This window comes from Petromyzon marinus, chromosome 37 (genome assembly GCF_048934315.1).
Source record: "Petromyzon marinus isolate PM22_M1 ecotype Great Lakes invasive population chromosome 37, UKy_Petmar_22M1.pri1.0, whole genome shotgun sequence".
In the NCBI taxonomy this organism is placed as follows: domain Eukaryota; kingdom Metazoa; phylum Chordata; class Hyperoartia; order Petromyzontiformes; family Petromyzontidae; genus Petromyzon; species Petromyzon marinus.
In genome coordinates, this window is record NC_133703.1 from 12,060,981 (window position 1) to 12,081,196 (window position 20,216).

The window sequence follows — 20,216 nt, forward strand, 5'->3', positions numbered from 1 at the left end:
CCCCCCGCTCCCCCGCCCCCCCTCTCCCCCGCCCCCCTCTCCCACCGCGCCACTTCTCCGCCCTTCCCCCCTCTACCCCCCCCTCAATTCCTCGCTCCCTGTCCCCAGTCGCTCCCCCACGCCCCCTTCCCCCTCACCCCGCCCCCCTCCCTACCCCCCTCCTTTCTTCCCCCGCCCACCACCCCGCCCCTCTCTCTATCCCCCTCACCCCGCCCCTCTCGGGGGGGGGGTGGGGTCCTTGAGGCGCTGACGCGCGCCGCCATTGCTGCTGGGAGCGAGTTGTTTGAATGAAGGCGAAGTGCGCGTCCCGTCCCTCCGCTCTCTCCGCTCCCCTCGAGCCCTCAGGTGAGGGGCTCCGCGACGCCTTCACGGCGCCAGGAGATCGCGGGGAAGCCGTTTCGCGCCTCGCTCTGGGCTGGGGCGGCGGGGAAAGGGGTTGCCCGTGAGGTTGCCGTGAAGCCGGATTGGCGGGGCCGACCCTGCGCGCGGCCTAACGAAGGCCTCCGGCTTCGGGCCGAGGCGCGTCGGGGGATTCGTCGTCGCTTTAATTAAAAATCCGTGGCCCTTTTTTTGTAAGGCTCGAGTGCGTACAGCGCGTGATGTCGACTGCTCAGCGCGCTACGTATGCCGGTTTTTTTCACGTAGATTCTGAATAATAACAATGGTGAGGGGTGGACGGTGTTGTAGGCCTAGCCCATGGAATTGTGCGGGTCTCGAGTCCTAGAGAGACCTCACCCGGAGGACCCGAGACACGGGAACAGACCCAGAGAGCTTGGGAGACGGACACGGTTAGAGATGGATACAGAGAAGAGAGATACACACGGAGACAAAGGGTGAAACGAATTGTGAGGACCGGGAGAGAGAGAGAGGGAGGAATGCAGACGTACGGAAGTGCGAGCCGGAGGGAGAACGCACAAAGTAAAATTGCGGCCCTAATTGTTTTTTTTTACACCCTAGAACATCTCACGGGGATCTAAAATAGCCATTTTGAGGGTCCTACAATGGCCATGGTTTACCACGGCTATTGATGAGTGTTTCTTTGTGTTTATAGGAATTGGAGGTAACCCGAATAACATCCACCCACGTATCATGCGAGGGAGTGACACTCAGCGCATAGCCACTTCGCTGTCCCCAGTCTTAACATCGCGGTCACGCATCGAACTTAATAACAAGCCGAAACCCAACGAGATCAAGCGCGTTTTGTGGTGATTTAAGTTTGTTTGATTTGTTCCACGGATGATTATGTTTGGCAAATTGCTCGGCTATTTGTGTCAAGTCTGTGTGGCGTGAGCAGATGAACAAAAACAGACGCAACGTCAATTTTAAGGAACATTGCAGAACTAACAAACGAGGTACTTAACGGTCGTTAACGTAACCCAAGTCAAAAGTTGGGTGAAGGTGCGCACGTGTGATCTCTGCTTTTATGTGTGCTGTACTGTAGAGGCGATCACGTGGATTTCGGATTAACCGGAGCGCATACTTGTTCGGTTTAAGCATGTAACTTGTAATACAAATGTCCAAGATAACTGTTTTAGGTGTTACTAATCTGTGTTTAAGGGAAAATCCATGAGTTATTAATTTATGTCAATCTCGGGCGCGCGGTTAATCCGCGAATCGGATAAACCGCACGCGGTTAATCGAGAGTCTACTGTATAGGAATAGGTTTTACCCTTTTAACTGGCACAAAAACTGACACCTTTATTCAAGGCATTATGTTTGCAATGACCACAACACAAGCAGTCAAAATGCTTGTGTTGTGGTCATTGCAAACATGATGCCTTGAATAAAGGTGTCAGTTTTTGTGCCAGTTAAAAGGGTAAAACCTATTCCTATATCTTGTTTCTGGCAAAGGAGGTCTCATAAAGTCTACTGTATATATTAGGATTTGCTCGTTACCTAACTGGCAGGCCATGTGCAGACATAAATAGTGAGGCACACGAACAGACAAAAGGATGCGGAAAAGTTCGAGAAGTACTTAGACAGAAACGTCGTTCTGTCCCGCACCAAAGGAGGAGGCAGTGAGCATTCGAGGCGACAAACGGCACCCGGCCAGACGTTCCTGGGTTCGTTTTTTGTCAGCAGGTGTTGAAGTAGTCCGTCACTTGCTCTGTCCTGTCGTAAAACATATAGAATTATCTGAAAAAAAATCCTGAATTTTTGTAAATGTTGGTCGTTTTTAATGGTAGTATTTTTTTTCCTGAAAACGACCGCTTGTGTTGCGATCGAAACATCGTCGTTTTTTGTTGTTATTTTTTTGTTATTTTCTTTGAACCTATCTACGTGGCTTTACTGAAAGACCCAATAATATTAATGTAGTATTACATATTTGTGTAATAGTACGTGATGTAGTTCTTTGGTTCTTTCGGTAAGTCACGTAGAAATAAATTCAATAATAGAATACGACGTTTCGATTGCAACACAAGCAACTATCATCATGAATGAGAAAACAAAAATAGTAAACTTGGTAATATAATGCAATACAACACAGTCGGCCAACACAACAGTCAACACCCCACTTGGTTGATTACGTTCTTCCAAAGATTGCTAAATTTGAGAGACAAAACATAGACACGGAGACACAGACACACAAGCAGAGAGATTCACAGACAGAGAGAGAAACACACATAGGCACACCGAAAAGGTGATGTAGTTTTCGCATTTTTTAACCGCACAATATTATTATTCACGTTTGGTGAATAGTAATACGACACACGTGGTGTTAATTTTGTGGTTTTATGCAGTTTGATTTGTGAAGTGTTCCTAAAAGTAAGGATGGAAGTTATTTCACTTAAACTGCCACCGTCTTTTTATTTCTCCACAAAAACACATCTATAGCTTGACAAAATTGTCTGTATTGAAGTAAGTTATTTTGTGGAAGCACTTGAATAATTTTAACAAGAATAATCTCGTAGTACAACCGACGGTAGTACTGCCAGCATAGATTGTTTGCGTTACTCTTAATTTTAAATAACTTGTGGCTCAGAGTAAGTCATTACCACTAACTTGTAAGTCATTACCACAAACTTGTAAGTCTGGGTTCGCTCCTGGGGATAAATCTGCAAACATGTGCTGAGAAAGCCACCCTTGATGGCACAGTTCAGCTGTACTTTTGGTACATCCTTACAGGATTTCAAATTAAAGACGTAACTTCCAAGGTAATTGTTTTATTAGTCTGCCAGAGGGGGGGAATTGAATGTATTATATACCGTAATACAGATGGTAAACGTGTACTAGCAATATAAAACAATGAAAATAATGGATAATCATAAAAGGACGCGTTATATTTGTATGCACCATATCCTTGAGTAGAAATGCATGTGTATTTACAGTGTGCCTTTTGTGCAGTTGGTGGTTTGCATCTGATTGAAGAACTTCCTGCTTCATTTAAAACATCCACCATCGTTGATTCCAGGTATGCACATACGATGAACTTGCTCCCATATCAGCCTTTATTTAATTAAATTCCTTGAGGTCTGTGCAATGTGGTATCGTAATGTAATTCATTTGTATTTTTGTGGCCACGAAGTATATTTTATGATAATTAATGTCCGTTTTGAAATCATTAATGTTTCTGACAGCCTTTTATATCTCCATTAAAGTTTCTCCTACTGAGACGCTAATCAATTTGCCCAGGCATATATATTAGGGTGGCCCATGCAGGACATCAAGGAAATGGGAGGGTGATGCCCTCTTCCACTTCCATGGTAAACTGAATGTCCAGTTTTTGTGAGCTGAGGTGGTCTAGAAATGTATCTCAAAGTGTGTCTGTCATGTTGGCAGACAACCAACCAATGTATCATCTACATATCGAAACCAAGAGGATGGTTTAAGCATACTTGATGCCAATGCACTGTAAATGTTCCCTTGTATAGACTAGCAATTACTGTAACTACAACCTAACCATCCCCCAGGGAGGAATGGGTTGGTTGCTCACTTGCCTCTGCAGATATTTATGTGCAAGTGGGATCTGGACAACCCACTCAGTGCTAATTAAATTAATCGTATTAAATAATACTTGAGTAAATTCGTAATGACAATAGACAAGTCAAGTTATTTATACTTAACGAGCTTCACAACCCGGCTTCGCCCGAGACTTTTATTCTTGTTTTGGATTCATACACGGCCTACGCGGAGGGTTGGGGGGGGGGATGCGTGACGTCAGCAGGCACACTGCATAACGCTGCCGCATGCGGGTGACATCACAGATATGACGTCACCGCTCACTTGCCGTGCAAAATATATCCATTATTGCGCCCCCCCCCCCCCAAAATATAAAAGTCTATTTTTATACTTTTTGCATTGTGTACAGTCTGGAAGCTACCCACTTGCCAAATTTCAAGTTTGTTGCATGTTGGGAAGTATACTAAACATTTTGAACAGACACACATTTACAAATTTCCATTTTTTATATGTATAGATTGATAATTTATTTTAAAAATGAAACCCCAACGATTTCTTCAATCGACCTGTATGACTATTTTTTTGTTCTTATCTCCATAATACGTGTGAAGCAGCAATGCGAAAAATACTTTAATTTTTACACCAGACATTGTTTATACAAATATCATTGTAGTAGGAATAAAGAGGTCCCTCTTGAGGCTACGGGAGGGAGTTAGAGGAATTAAGTGGTCCTTTTAGGTCGTTAGCAAATTTGTTTAAGAGGATGATTTGCATGAAGACATTAAAAACATGTCCGAGTGCAGGTTGGAGATGTCTAGAATGTTGACGTACAGGAAAAAAAACTGGATTGCACCAAGCACATTAACGTTAGTCCAAACCATGGGGTCCTATGGGAGGTAAAACGTTAACCGAAAAACCATTAACCCGATGTCCCTGTTAACTGAGGGACTACTAATTAAATAATTTTCACTTACAAAGAGCGTTTCACCCAGAGCTAAAAACAAGTAAATAACTCACTGTAGCTGAAAATCCAGTTGATTGGGCAATGTGAAATATGTTTGGTATTGTAGCCTTTTCAACATGACAGCATGATTTAGTGTTAAAAATGATACAGACAGACAAGTGGAGGACTAGGATGGTGTAATGACGACGAGATTCAAGACTGGGGCTTGGATGAGCTGGGCAATTTCTGGGTTGAACCAGCGGGACTGATTTCCCCTGACTAAAACTTTTTTCAATGGGCAAGTTTGTCAACCATCATAAGGAATCTTACAGACGAAACTGTGGGTTAGAATTGGGGACGTGGATTCAGGCCCGATGGTCAAAGGCTAAAGAGCGCTGAAATATATTATGTGGGACTTTAAGCAGTTTCGTATATTTTCTTATCTTAACGTAATTATTTGGCACCTTAACAAAGGCGTTGTACAAATAATTAACGGTACATCATATGGATGTAATGGTGGAGATGAGGCTAATGAAATAGATGAGAGGATGCAATAGGGGCAAATCTGTGATCCGTGTATTCTATGAAAGCAAAATTGATGACAGTAAACGATGAATGGATTGAATGAATGGAGAATGAGTAATAGCCATGTAATGATAATATGAAGAGGGAACAGTACATGGTGGTGGTTATGAGGGGGAGATTCAGAGATCGTGCAGTGAGCTCGGGAAAATAAGTGTGTTTTGAGTGAGGAGCGGAAACTGCTGAGCAACGGTGATTAATGATATCAAATGCCAGTTAGAGTGGTCGCTAAGATCATTTCCCAGGATACCCACTTTTACAAGATTTTCTTGACATGAGTACGTCAAGGATTGATGAGTGATCACGGTCTATTATATTCAGGGGCGGAGCCAGGATTTTGACTTTGAGGGAGCTCACTTAAATATTCTGAGATATCCAGTGTATGTTTTCCAATGGGCGCCACAAATGTATAAAACAAACTTTATTGGATTTGAACGCGGAGTTTATTAATAGGTCGGAGCCACTGGTGTGGCTAATAAGTTCGATAAGTTCGAAAGGCTGCCGCTCAAGCAGCCTGCAGGGCAGCACAAGGTGGCAGCCTGCATTTTGTAGCAGCCGGATATCCGGTTATCCCAATTACCGACTTTCCTAAAATTTCATGGAGGCTGAGCCCCCCACCAGCCCCCCCTGTGGCTCCACCCCTGATTATATTAGAATGTCGGTGAACAGATGAGCTGAGATGGGTTGAATTCATCTTTAAAGGCAAGAGCTTCAGGTGGGAGGATTGACTCAGCTCCGGTATAAGTCACCAGTGATAAACAAGCTCCCCTTCAGGTCGGGCAGAGATGGCATTCGGCAGAAATAACAGGGACTCGAAATCACAGATATATTTTTTGTGGCCGGTAACAAGCACAATTATATGTTGGTTGAGGGGGGTGTGGTTATCTTCAGTGAGAGTGCTTCAACGTGATCCTGATCCTGATCCATGGTCGAATGGAGGAAGACCATTCAATACTATGAAAAATGATAGGTTTTACTTTTTTTGGCAATACAACAGGGATTAAGATTTTCAAACTCCAAATACAGGTAGTCCTCTACTTACGATGGAGATGTGTTACGACGACCCCATCGTAAGTCAAAAATATCGTAAGTCGATGGCCTAGCCTACCCAGGAGTCTTAAAGAATGGTGATAATTGAGCAAAACAGAGCAATTTACAGTACCGTACTTCATAAACTATATACTGTATGTATTTATTAATTACAATACTGTATTGCACCGTAAGATGTAAAGTAAAAAAAAACAAGGTAAATTCTTAGCCTACTGATATGAACTGCAATTTAATAGACAGGATTGTTTCCTGAAAAAACGATCTGCTATCAAAACTTTTAATATACATTGAACGTATTGTATCGTGGTAACCCTAAAATGAAATCGCTAAAGCTACGTATCATACATACAATTTTGTCGTATTGCTATCGTAAGATCGAAATATCGTAAGTCGGACCATCGTAACTCGGGGACTATCTGTAGATACCTTTAGCAAGGCACCACATGCTCTGATATATGCATTGTCTCTGAAACTGATTGGTCTCCACCAGAGACCGCCTTCTGTATGGCCTTATCTCACCAGTGTTAAACGGGAGAACACCAATACTGCCAAAAACGTCCTATAGGTGAGATCATTCAATGTCGATGCGTACATAGAAGAGGATAGCGCACCGCCTTTCGAGGGTTTGTTAAGTCTAAAGGAGTTGAAGTTATCAGGAAGACTATGGGCGACGTGAGTAGATAGTTGTACACTTGCTGAGCATGCTATGTCATTTATGTATGTAATAGAATTACTTTAAGGGAATGTGGAAGGAATGAGTTGGGGACTTCTGAGCCCTCAACAATGGAATAGTGTAAACCAACAGAATCAGAATCTTTGTTTATCCTGGAAGACTCTGATGACCTATGAAGCTCTTTTTCATAGATGTCCAGAAGGGGTGGGTCAACATCGCTGTGGCAGTGTATCTCCATGCCTGACTCTCCTTGGAATTTGTATTTTGTTATTTCTTTGCAGTTGCTTTTACACCCGACCATGTCAGGCATTGCTTTGAGTCGGCTTGCTCAAGAGAGGAAAGCATGGAGGAAGAATCACCCCTTTGTAAGTCTCCAACTTTATTTATAAAAAACAAAGTTAATATTTATCTGTGCTACAAGAATGTCAACATCACATGTGGATGTGGGCTATCCCATGTCAGTTAAGCACGAACAAAGAAGAATGATTGAATAATTTTCATTGTGGCTTGTTGCAGGGTTTTGTCGCTGTGCCAATGAAGAACCCTGATGGGACTCTGAACCTCATGAATTGGGAATGTGCCATTCCAGGCAAGAAAGGGGTAAGAGACACATCACCATTGGTTATTTTTTGTACTTAAAATATATACAATTCCCTGCAGACGTATCTTGGTAACGGGCGACTTTCTGTTTTAAAACACTCGGCCAGAACTGGAGAGACCTCGTGTAAAAAAAATAAAAAAATGTTCTGACCTGAAGAGTACCCAGGCTATTTTGTATCCAGGTTATACTATTGCTGAGATAACTACAATTTCGTCTGCACTTGCTGCAGTTCTGCCAGCTGCCATTCACGCGTTGCTTTAAAGTGGTTCAATGCTTTGCTTTTGAGCCACAGGTAACCGTGCGAATGATTGTTGCCCGTGTGCCGTGCAGACTCCGTGGGAGGGAGGCCAGTACAAGCTGCGGATGCTATTTAAGGATGACTACCCCTCCACTCCCCCGAAATGTAAGTTTTTTTTTTTAGATCACTGCAGCACCCAGTTTCAAATCATGTTCTTTAAACAACAACGTTTGTATGTTGCAGGAATTTAATATAAATCTAGATTGAGAACTCATTTCTTTAAGAGCTGCTTTTTGTGTCTTTTGTTTTCCTCGCCGCATCTCCGATTAGCACAGCTGGCTACGTACAGTGCGAATATTCAAAATATATGCAACAGAGAATTTAAAGATTAAATTTTGATTTTTTTATTGAAATATATTTAGGCTGAGATGTTGATACTCAATGTGGCTGAAAAGGCTCAAGTATCAAATATCTGTGCCAATACCATGGATGACTTCTTGGGCTAGAATTCTGATGTTCAACTTGAGATTAAATAGAGTTGTCACATTTACCAAATTTTCCAAAAGTGCCCCTGCCTGAACCCTACAATGAGACTCCCACAAGCTTCTGTGCGTGCCTAACTCACCCTTGCCTCGCGCACCATACGTAGCCAACCGTGCTAATCGGATGATGTCTAAGGCATCCTTTCAATCCTGCAGAACCATCCTCTGGCCCGAGCATTTGTAGTTATTTCATGTACACCTGGAATTGCCCTGAATAGCCATTCTGGATAGCTGAATCAGGCATTGCATTGCTAAGAATAGGTGAAGCTTAACCAATCTGGATTTGGCTGAAATATAGGCATCCGTGGCACTGGTAAACCTTCGTGTAGTCAGATAGATGGATAACTGACGATTGTACTGGTCACACCCATATTTATGATTTACAATGTTATATTAAAAAATGCATATATTTTTGTTATTGCAAATGTAACACTTGTACACATTGATCGATTCTTTGTTCGGAAATGTATTATTATGATTTGAATGTGTTTTTGATTCACTCTTGAGTTTTTCAATGTTTTAATCAATTTTCTTTTAGAATGCTGTTCATCACGCACGGCCATCTCCTCTCACACTTGCATGCCTTCCTCCCCCTCCTGCCTCTCAACTCCTCTTTTTCTCATTAACCCTATTCATGCGTGAGCGCACTCCTCCACATTCGCGTGCTTACGTCACCATGCACTTTCTTCCCATTTTTATTTATTCATTTACAGGGTGGCCAAAAATGTAATTTCAGAGATGAACGTATGTAACGGTTTTCTCAGTAAACTAACTTTTGGGGCCACCCTCTTAAGAACATGTACTCCCAGCCGTCATGCACTTTTACAGAAACATGTCCTACCAGTTAATCACCAACTACTATCGTAACACAATAACCACTACGGTTTCCACCTGCTAGTCCTTTGTAACATTATCACACAACCCCAATGATCATTTGAATCTCCATATTGGCCTGAAAAGTTAGAGGCCAGGCTGACCCTTCGTGCAACGTTTGCAAAATTCTTTGGCACATGTCGTGATGGGTACTGCCAGATCTGACCACGTCCGTCCAGTGGCTTCCGGTTTCTGAACAGAATACATAATAAGGTCGCACTCATTGCACGCAAAGTGCTTGCCACGGATGAACCACAATAGCTTGCTTATCTCCTCAAGGAGCAATAAACCATCATGTGAACTCCGGTCATCCTCGCAGCAGCGGCCTTTGGCTAGCCATCAAGCAAAGATGGTCACCGCATCGCGTGCTTTCAGATGCACTTCAGTGGCCGTCTGGAACGCTCTTCCTTCCGATAGTAGGAAAGCACTGGAGCTGTACACTTCTAAATCTAGATTGAAAACTCATTTCTTTAGAATTGCTTGTTGTGTTCAGTTTGTTTGTCCTTCCCCCGCACTTACGATTATAACGATCGACTACGTACGGTGCGAAAGAAGTTCAACATGCACACATACCTGTTTGTCTGGTTCAATTCCAGGTAAGTTCGAGCCTCCGCTTTTCCACCCCAACGTGTATCCCTCGGGAACCGTGTGCCTCTCCATCTTGGAGGAGGAGAAAGACTGGAGGCCGGCAATCACCATCAGACAGGTATGAGCAAGAGCACTCGCACACAGTGATGTTTGTGTGTAAATAATAACGCTCCAGTTGAACACGTAGGCTTTCACGACCAATATCCATGATGCAGGTTTTTTGGGTTAGTTCACGTAAATATATAAATGCGTCGTTAAACCCGCCACCGCCCAACACAGCCAATCAGTAAGGTTGGTCATGTAAACAGAACATGCCAATTCGTTACTAGTACAGCACACCGGTTGTGTGTTAGAGAGCAAACCCACAACAGCATAATGTATAATGTACGTTAATTATCATATAAATAGCCCAAACAGCAATGGATACCCATCGTCATTCATGCGCATTCATGAATCCCCCCCCCCCACTGCGCGCAAAAGGGCACACAAGTGACGTCATCACATCTCTCCCTCTATCTAAGGAACGAAGCAGGAGGATTTCTCCACAAATCTGGCTGTTGCCTGATGAAGCCGGTTGTTGTAATTACTGGCGAAACATTGTCAAGTTCTGTTTACGTGACAGACCTTACTCATTGGCCGTGTCGGGTGGTGGCGGGTTTCACGACACATTTATATATTTACGCCATCTAACCCCAAAAAACCCTGTAATTTGAAGAACGGTCTGGCCAGCAGTTGTTACCACGTTGTCAGAATAGCTTGAAGATGTCACATCTTTAGGCTCATTAGTCACGCCGTTGACACACATTTTATAAGTTTTGCAAAGATTCATTGTTTGCACGTGAGTCGGACCAATACTTTAGATTTTACAAGGTGGGATATCCAAATGAAGCTATAAAAATGCACGCTATAAAGGAAGCGGAGGGCGCTGCTGGCCACGGGAACTCCGCCACTCTCACCAGGAAGCATTCGTTGCAGATCTTGCTGGGAATCCAGGAGCTGCTCAATGAGCCCAACGTGCAGGACCCAGCGCAAGCAGAAGCCTACACCATTTACTGGTAAGTGCGTGTGACCACGCCCGTGGCCAAATCACACAGGTGGCTCCATGCATGGCACAGCATGCCAAGAGTCTTGCCGGTCGACACCTTTCGCCAGGGACTTGATCGTAACCCCCGTGCTTGAACAATGCCCCCTCCGTCCGTTTTGTTTACGACGACCGCGACACGTCTGTGGTAAAGTGACACTGAAATTACTGTCATGAAATACACACTTGATTTACTGCATACTTTAATTGAAGACCTACCATACTTCTGTTACGTTTTTAAGGGGTAATGCGTGTGCGTGTGTGTGTGTACCGGTGTTTTGTGTGCATTTCTGTCTGTAGCCAAAATAAGGTTGAGTATGAGAAGAGGGTGCGTGACCAGGCCAAGAAGTTTTCCCCAGCCTGAGCGACTTTCAAGCACAACTAAACCTCCGCCCACATCCCATCTCCCCTTCCACCTAATCTCACCCCACCTCTCCATCTCCGTTACACGGCAGTACCTTTGAGCCAGCCAGCGAGGCTTAGACTACAACAAACCGAACCCTTCAAGAAAGGGGGTTGGTTCAGTCAACGGTCAATGTGAGAAACTGGTCCTGTTTGTGAAGCAGAAACCAAAACAGCAGGTAGAGGGTATTTGAGGGTAGAAAGTGGCAGTGATTTGAGTCGAGGTATCTCGCATGACTAAGTTCACTTAAATGTTTTGGTTTGCGTAAGAGGTACTGAGGCTTGTTCTCTAGCTGGAAGACTCACAAGCACACAGATTTAGGGGGCATATTTTTCCAAGGTTTTCCTAATAATCTCACACCAGTTCATCAAGGGCCAACTTTCCACATCAGATATCTATTCTATAATGAAAACAAAAACCAAATTTCAAAGAGTCGTCAGCCGGTAGAATTATCATGCTGGACTCTTTTAAGGGAATAGTTATGCCAAGTAATTTCCAGTTGCTGCTAGTTGTAACAGCAAGCTGTAATTGGGATACATTTTAAGATAATTTAATGTGGCAATAAGTCATAACCTTAATTGATGTTCCCTGGAAACATTAACCGCAAACACAACTCTAGCACATTATGGCAACCTACATGTGAATTTAACCCCTTCTAGAAGTCCCACATCTACAACCTGTTGTATGTGCAGTGTAGTGACTCTTTTTAAAATAATTGTCTTTAAGTTTAGCACAGTTTGTCAATTACCTTGGCTATGATATTTAAAAAAAAAAACGGTATTGACCAACATTGATGCATTTCACTGCACATACTGCATGCATAAAAAAACGGTTGTGTTTTTTTTGTGGCTAAGCAACGGACGTGTTTAAAAATGCTTTTTCATTTTGTCTGCAGAGAAATAACAAAATTACAAGCAATCTAAAAAAAAATTGAATGTGGATTTACAATTTCAAAGTGTTATGCTATTTTCATTTATGCATCCATAATAAAGGTTTGTGGGATAGATCGCGTTATTTATAAATGTGTCGCAACCCTCCACCACCCGACACGGCCAATCAGTAAAAAAAATGTATAACGTTGACAAAAGACAAATAGTTCACTACTTTATCCCACCGGTGTGAGTGAATCCACAACAGCCAGCAAAAACGTCGTGCTAAATTTTTTTGCCTTTTGTCAACGTTACACATTTTTTACCGATTGGCCGTGTCGGGTGGTGGAGGGATGCGACACGTTAATAAATCACGCGATCTAACCCACAAAAACCTTTATTATGAATACTATTGGTTGCAAAAGCCTACGTGTTAAACTTCATTCATGCATATTGACAGACTTGATGCAAGGGTACAAGATGCAGAAACATGACGGGTCCGGGCGGTGTCGAACACGGTACATGTATAATTGTTAGGCGTTTCAAATGGATGAAACATGGCCTACACAAGCAGGGCAAACAATTGGCATTTTCATAACCTGCAGTTGATCGCAACATGCAATATGTGCACTGGTAAACTCCAAAGTACTTGTAGAGTGGCACTTGCATTGTCTCAGGGGGATCCCTGTCCCGACTACAGAGGTACTGTGGCCTCCTGTTATATCTTGGCTCACCTGTTAATTCCACAAAGAACTAACAAAAGTCACATTTAAACTTGGCCAGCTCAATTTAGACAAGCTAGTGAAGTGAATTCTCATATAGCTTAAATGTTTTATTTTATGTACAACCAAATATTAATTTACTGGTGCTTCCATTGAACTCCGAATCAGCCTCTTACAGTTACGAATTAGCAATGTGTGATTTTTGTTTGTGAAATCATCGATGCTTGGGCCGAGGTCACAAGAACATAATGGGCTCTGTATCCTGATAGGGATGTCCTAAGCCACCTCAGTACCTCTTGCCGCTAAGTGCTTTGGAGTTAACCGACACACATGCGTGGATGTTGTGTGTCGCTTTCAACGGCGGTGTATGGAAATGCCACTTGTTTTAGCCTGCTTGTGTTGACAACGTTTTGACCATTTTAAATGTCAAAGAAATATACCCGGTGATGCACCGTGTTCAACTGTGTGCAGTCCTCTAAATGTATTATTTCTGCATCTCGTATGCCTGCATCAATAGTTTGATATAACATTGATAAGAATAGTTGCTAAGCCACTTTGTAACTATAATGTTGAGTCTTTGAATTTCTCACGGGAGGTTGCTTTTTGATGGTTTAGAGTTTCTTGACTGACAACAGCTGAGTTATGTTTGTGGTGGGCTGTGTTAAGTAATAGTAATTCTAGCAAATGTGGTGATGGATATAACCAATTGGGTGGTAGGTAGGTCAACACAAACAATTCACGTTTTGGTTCATGTTTTCTTAATATGAATTCTCGTATTTTTGTTGACATGAACCGCACCGTTGAATAATGCAGTAATTACTCAGGAATTACTCGCTAATTAGATTCTTGCTTTTTTACTTTTAAATGGCATAAATCCAGATATCCAAACCCCCTGATTGTTCCCAATAGCAACTTTGAATGTTTTTTAAATGCCCCTTAACCTGTTATACTGTAATACAACTGCTCAATTCGCTCAGTTTTACGAATGCTTAATTTTAACTAAAAATAAAGGTTACTTGCTTGCTAAATTAAGGTATTGAGTTTTCAATCGTGGAGAAGTTGCTTATCTAACCATGTACATTGCCCATTAAAAAAAAACAACCTACATGCAACATCATGTGCAGCGTGTACCATTAATGCAGCTATCTCATTGACCTGCAGAGCACCGAGAGTTTTTGTTCACTTCCATTTGAAAATGTGGCCCTGACTGGGCAGTCCTCACGGGGCTGCTAAGGGAGAGATCCTTTTATAGCTACTGCTGCTGAATTTTTTCTATTTGTACATTTTGCCCAGCCGCTTGTCCGCCACTGAATGAAATGCTGGCAGACAGTATTATCCTAAATGTTTTTTCCCCCCAAGGCATCCGCTTAGGTTGGAAGGTGGTGTCTCTCCCCCCCTCCCCCATCGTCCGTATTTGCGAGCGGCGCCGATTGTAAGTTGGGCAGTAGGATTAAAATATTTTGGTTGAAAGATGCATTCGGATCATTTTGTAAAGTGTTCCGATCCATTGACCTGTGGTAACGCTTAATGATTTGAAGATGACGTACAACATGGAAGTTTTCGTTTTTTCTTCCAAACGTAGATTAGAGTTAGGGGTAAGCCATCAACATTTCCCTTTATACGGGATGCTGACGGTTAAAATGGGTCCTTTGGCTTTAGCTGTCCCATGCAGATTGGCTCCATTGCTCCTCCATCCCTGCCCCTCTCCCCTCCCGAACTCATCTGCTGTGTATACTGTGTGGTAGTGTAGGCTACTGAGTAGAGCTGCTGCAATCTTTTCAATTTTGTTTTCATTTGACCACCTGTGTTGTGTTTTATACCTTATATTTTGTTACTGTCTATACTTGAAATAATTCTTTTTGTACAAAGTGTAGTCTTTAAGAAATGTTAGTGTACCGAGATGTTTCTTTAATTTTTTTTTGAATAAAGAACGAAAGATATTTCATTGGAGGTGTCTTCATTGGGGGTGGTTGTTTGCATGAGATTAGTCGCATTGCTTGTTCTGATGAAGTTCACATTCTCACGTAAATTGATGTGCACACATTTATTTGGGTAAATATACACTTTCTGGTATAATATCAACGAAGATTTGGGGTGTAATGTGATCGCAGAAGCTGCCATTCTGCCAATTGTCCCTCCCCCCCGCACCTCCGATTAGCAAGATTGGCTAAGTACGGTGCGAAAAAGTTCAACATACAATTAAGAGGAAACAATGGTCACAGCTATGGGGATAGTGAAAAATACCTGAAATGCAAAAATATGACTGCGTTTAAATAAGTTGCTTACATAGAACATGTATCAACATGGCAAAGCATTTCTCTCAAGTCGCCATTTACTAAAATCCACGTGCCCCATCAGCCCGCAGGCTTCCATAAGCCACGACTCTACTATCAATGCTTTCACAGCCTCATCAATGTGGAACCGCCTTCCACGTGGAATTTCTCTCCGAGGTGTTAACAGACGGAAGTTTGAAGGGGCCGGGTATGAGACCGTATGCCAGGTGATGTTCCAGATCATCCCATCCCAGGTTTTTCCTATAATGCCCATTGTTCCTTGGGTAGTGTGAATATACACGCCTAATGGATGTATCTACGGGCAGAGGAATTTCAAGTTTGAACCAATCAATGTTGCAATGGTGGGTACTGGAGGGAGTGTTCGGTAGGAAGCGAAGAGCCGAATGCTAGAGTGAGTTTAGCTTATTTAACAACCTCAAGAGGGGAACTTATAACAGTCAACATTTGGAAGTACGGTTGCTCTTACCATATCTAAACATAGTAAAGTTGTGGTATGCAGATTTTATATGTATAGGGAACCAATTTTATTATTTTTTGCAATGTAATCAGTGGGAGATAAAACTTGAGTGTCGAGTTGACGAGCACAAATATTTTTGCTCCTGCACTTGCTATATTTGTTGATTATCCAGACAACCTGGGTTGGAAATGTGTCAGGATCTCTCATTGCAAAGTAGAATTTTCGAAATTGAAAACTAATTTCTTGATAACTTTGTTTTTAGCTTGTTCTTCCCTTTACTTCACTTAGCATTGTTGGCTTTGTACAGTGTGAAAGAAGTTCAAAACAAAGAGAAGCATTACTTTGTGGTTTTATTTACATTCAGAACCAATTTAATGGAATTAATTAAGATGCTCAGTGAGGTCAAAATCACTTGGCGAATTTCCAGTTACCATTATTGCAGTATCATCAGCAAAAATCAATGGTATAGAAGTTGGTTTCTCAGATCAATTACACAGAAGGGAGAATAAGATTGGTTTAAGTATGGAAACTTGTGGAACTACCAATGTGATTACATTTTTTTTATATATACAAGGTTTTCAACCGAAACAACCTAATTTCATTCAGAATGGTAGCTATTGAACCAGGTATTGTATGCCTCGAGAAAGTGAGGCTTGCGAATCTTTTGCTTGGGTGACACGGTCCACCATATCGTTTTGGACTTCTATTGGCACATCATTGTTTACTGTCCAGTATAAAATATTACATTAAGGAAGTTGAGCACCGTGGAAGTCTCAGTATTTGCAAAGGTCCAATTATTTAGAGTGAAGCCAATTTTTAGAGGTGCAATTGTTAATTTGGGTCTTGAGAATTTTCTCATATTTTGGGTTTGTGGTGATGGGATTGAAATTGGCCAGTAAAAACTAAGGTAATCTGTAAATCCACCTTTTAGATTAGGATGAATGAAAGCAGTTTACCGTTATTAGAGTACTGAGGCTTCCTTGATCAAGTTATATATATGGACAAGTGTATGGATTTGTCAGTGATCAAAGCCAAAGCAGGTAGTTTATCTTTCCCAGTTGAGGACATCTTGAGTGAGGCTAGTTTAGACATGGGCAAGTACGGCCCGTTGGGCTTTTTAATCCGGTCCGTCGAACTTGTCCAAATATTCAATTAAATTTTACCTTTCTCCTGTAATGTCCCCATTTCCCCATTACATGGCGCACTTTGCCTTGCAAATAAATGCTTTGCTACCTGTTAAAGGCCAAATCCTTTCATGTAATGATTTTTACATGTCATTTAGATTAGTTCACACAAACACTCCATCCAACTGTTCATGGCCCGGCCCCTCTGTCAAATTTTAGAACCCACTGTGGCCCGCGAGTCAAAAAATTTGCCCACCGATGGGCTAGTTTGCTTAGCATGTAGAGCTGTGTGATCGTGTAAAGGAGTTCCAGCCGGGCAAGTCTTAAAACTTGTTCTTTATTTTCTTAGGCACATAAAACACCACAACATGCAACACTTAACAGAATTAATCCGTTCAAGGATCCTCGCGAATCCCTTTAACGACTTATTTTATCCCCCTCATCCTTCTCAAACTTCCCTTGCCTCTCCAACGCTCCTCCAAGACCCCCCCCCTCGCCAATTGTACATGGCTTTCCCGGACATTTCCAAATTACTCTCTTGACCAATCTAATTTGAATGTTCCACCTCCCGCACAAATAAAGATTGTGTGCTCACTACATCAGCTTTCCCCCTAAACCAATGATAGCTCACCAATGTGAATCTAGCACATTATTTAAACTCGGCTGGCATTTGTTTATTTATTACTTAAGATGGTTTGCCTCGGCGTCCATCAGAGCATTATGTAACAGCTTTGGGTGGGGATCACCAATGCATTTTAAAAGTGGCGAGGGGCTTGAGATGGGAGGACCAATGATGGATGTGCCGAGCCCAAAACTGGAGGGCTGTTTGTATTCACCAATCTATTGAAGTCGTGACCAGCCGAATACGTCTTTAAAAGTCTGATTACAATAAGAACTTACCATCAAAAAACTGTTTTTTCCAACAAGTAGTTTTAACGTAATAGGAGGGGAGTTTTCAGCCACTTATCAAAGTAGAACTATTAAAGATAGTTAATTACAACACCAGAAAGAAACCGCTTGGCAAATGTTTTTATAATAACTTTCATACCCTATCCTGTCCAGCACGGCCTTTGCAAACAAATCCTACAAGTGGACAGATCAGGATTGTCTTCTGTACAATTGCTGCTCTCCAGAAACTTGTGAGAAGAACACTTATTTTCTCGGGCACGTAAAATACACAGCGAGCCGTTGCCAAGTTTGTTTCACCGTGAACCACGGAGATATTGACAAGTTATAACGCACTACTTGTACAAATTCCCCCGAAAGAATACTCATGGACGTGGAATAAAACCTGGTCTCGTGAAACCACCGCATATTTTGAGGCAAATGTGCCCCCATGGAAGCTGAATTATAACAGTGTAACAAAAAAAATAGATATTTTGTATATATATGTTTTGTTCCTGGGTAGTAAGTGTTATTTCCTAATTGCTTATGCCTCAAAAGTACAGAAAATGGGCTATTATTCCCCACAAACTTTGCTTTTGTGACCAGGACAGTGATATTTTGAAATGTACCTATTTTCAATGTTTCCGAACACATGTATAAGATGAAACTAAACAATTTTTTTGACCAAGTTCGGCCCACTGACCTATATAGAAAACGTCGTGTGAATTTGTGTCATTCCTTCACGTAAAGTCCTGGTCACAACATCAAAAGTTTGCGGGGAATAATAATAGCCGTTTTCCATACTTTTGAGGCATAAGCAATTAGAAAATGACACTTACTACCCAGGAACAAAATTTGTGTTCGTGAATTATTCGAGGTCCAGTCGTCAGTGGGCTGGTTTCAGCAATGAGACTGACGACCCAAGCACTCTGGATCCCCGTCCTACCCCCCCCTCCCCCGTGAGACGGAAGAGGCTCGGGTATGCAATGTCCATCTCCTAGTAAAACTCTTCTTCGCCCGCATCCTCGGCCACCGATGATTTCTGATTCTGTATCTGCTGCTGCTTGTTATAAAGCTCTGCCACCTGCAGACACACACAAGTGGCACACACACGCGGCACACACACACACACGCGGCGCGCACACACACACACGACATGCACGGCTGTTCAGCAAAGTAGTAAACTTCAAACATAAGAGCAAGCCATGACAAATTACACGTCAAAATGTCTGCTGATATTGGAAACATGCGCGCACACAAAGTGAATATTTTATCATCGGGAACACAATACATCTGGCCGGGTGGTGAAATAGCAGCACTTGAATTTCCATCAGAATGTTCCTGCATTGGGGAAATGAACACACGAGTTTTGCTCAACGATGGATGGACCAACGGAATTTTTTTTTTTTTACCACTGGCTCAGAATTGCAAACTCGAAATGACCACGGCCCAATTTCCATTTGAGCAAGGGCACACTTTGAATAACAAAACTTATGCACCAAAGACATAAAAAAGGGCTTTTACTGCTGGAAAATGTAATGTATTGTTGTCAAAACATATCTTGTGTGAAGAATTACAGCATGCCATCAATCAAATCATCTTGGATAACATCATAAACAGAAAGTTATTTGGGCACACGTTTCTCTGCGAGGGGCGTACACCAAAGGCTTCTTAGAAAAACCAAACTGCTGTCGCTGCATCAATGGCGACCAGTCATTATGGGCCGGGTCCTACTCTGGAGGGGGGGAAAAAAAAAAACCCCCAAAACGCTCAATAATACATACTTGCTCATCATAAAGATTCTAAACTGCATACACCATCCTCCCCCCATCCTCCCCCGGGCTGCACGTGGCGACCGTGACACACGTGACACACGTGACACACGTGTACCCACGGGGCCCACCACCGCGCTACATCGCGTCCCAGCGCAGCGACGCGCGCACTCTGACCCCACCTGCGAGCTGCTGGTGGCATCCTCTGGCTTCTTGTCGTCGCGCACGCGAAGAAAGCGAGGAAAGCGCAGGGACACGCCCTTCTGCTTGTCCACCTGCGCGCAGCGCAGGGGGCGCGGGAGGGACCCATTCACAGCCTAGCCCACTGGGTAGTCCCATCGAGCCCGTCAATCGGTGTCGGGCTCCCGAGTGAATGGCAGTATTTGCTCTCGTCAGTGATGAGGAGTCAAGGCATGAACACACATAATAGGTAAATCACGAATGTAATAACCCATTATAAGTAATAGGCAATGGCAATCCAATGCGGCAAGTAAGGGTGATCCAATATATCATGACACCTTTGTCGGTGTGTAATCAGATTACTATTGCAAGAAGTTATGACTTTTTTTATAATTAAGTTAATGTAAAACATATATGTTGTACACATTACAACCATTGT

General features: G+C 42.6%; 2 protein-coding genes across 5 annotated transcripts in view; one reads left to right on the plus strand and one right to left on the minus strand.

Annotated features, from left to right (window-relative positions):
• The first annotated feature begins 214 nt into the window (after nt 1-214).
• On the plus strand, nt 215-15,005 carry LOC116949759 (SUMO-conjugating enzyme UBC9-A-like). Of its 3 annotated transcripts, XM_032967403.2 has the most exons (9): nt 217-345; nt 1,277-1,352; nt 3,346-3,412; nt 7,430-7,513; nt 7,665-7,748; nt 8,080-8,152; nt 9,999-10,108; nt 10,966-11,045; nt 11,372-15,005. In XM_032967403.2, the coding sequence occupies exons 4-9, from the start codon at nt 7,448-7,450 to the stop codon at nt 11,433-11,435; spliced, it is 477 nt and encodes a 158-aa protein (XP_032823294.1). In that variant the 5' UTR covers nt 217-345; nt 1,277-1,352; nt 3,346-3,412; nt 7,430-7,447; the 3' UTR covers nt 11,436-15,005. The 3 variants fall into 3 exon arrangements, with proteins under 3 accessions (XP_032823292.1, XP_032823293.1, XP_032823294.1); XM_032967401.2 differs by lacking the exon at nt 1,277-1,352 and having other exon boundaries at nt 215-345; XM_032967402.2 differs by lacking the exon at nt 1,277-1,352 and having other exon boundaries at nt 216-345; nt 3,330-3,412.
• A 2,256-nt stretch (nt 15,006-17,261) lies between these two features.
• Nucleotides 17,262-20,216, minus strand: part of LIG1 (DNA ligase 1) — a 31,216-nt gene continuing 28,261 nt past the window's right edge. For both annotated transcript variants that reach the window (XM_032967398.2, XM_032967397.2), the window contains exons 25-26: nt 19,780-19,872; nt 17,262-18,909 (exon numbers count right to left, since the gene is read on the minus strand). In XM_032967398.2, coding sequence (XP_032823289.2) covers nt 18,823-18,909; nt 19,780-19,872 — 180 coding nt within the window. In that variant the 3' untranslated portion in view covers nt 17,262-18,822. The remainder of the gene's footprint in view (nt 18,910-19,779; nt 19,873-20,216) is intronic.

Bases quoted from the DNA above. Each gene is read 5' to 3' on its own strand.
- LOC116949759 (XM_032967401.2), top strand. From the start codon at position 7,448: ATGTCAGGCATTGCTTTGAGTCGGCTTGCTCAAGAGAGGAAAGCATGG. The intron at 8,153-9,998 runs GTAAGTTTTTTT...GTTCAATTCCAG, and splicing joins CCCCTCCACTCCCCCGAAAT to GTAAGTTCGAGCCTCCGCTT. The intron at 10,109-10,965 runs GTATGAGCAAGA...CATTCGTTGCAG, and splicing joins CGGCAATCACCATCAGACAG to ATCTTGCTGGGAATCCAGGA.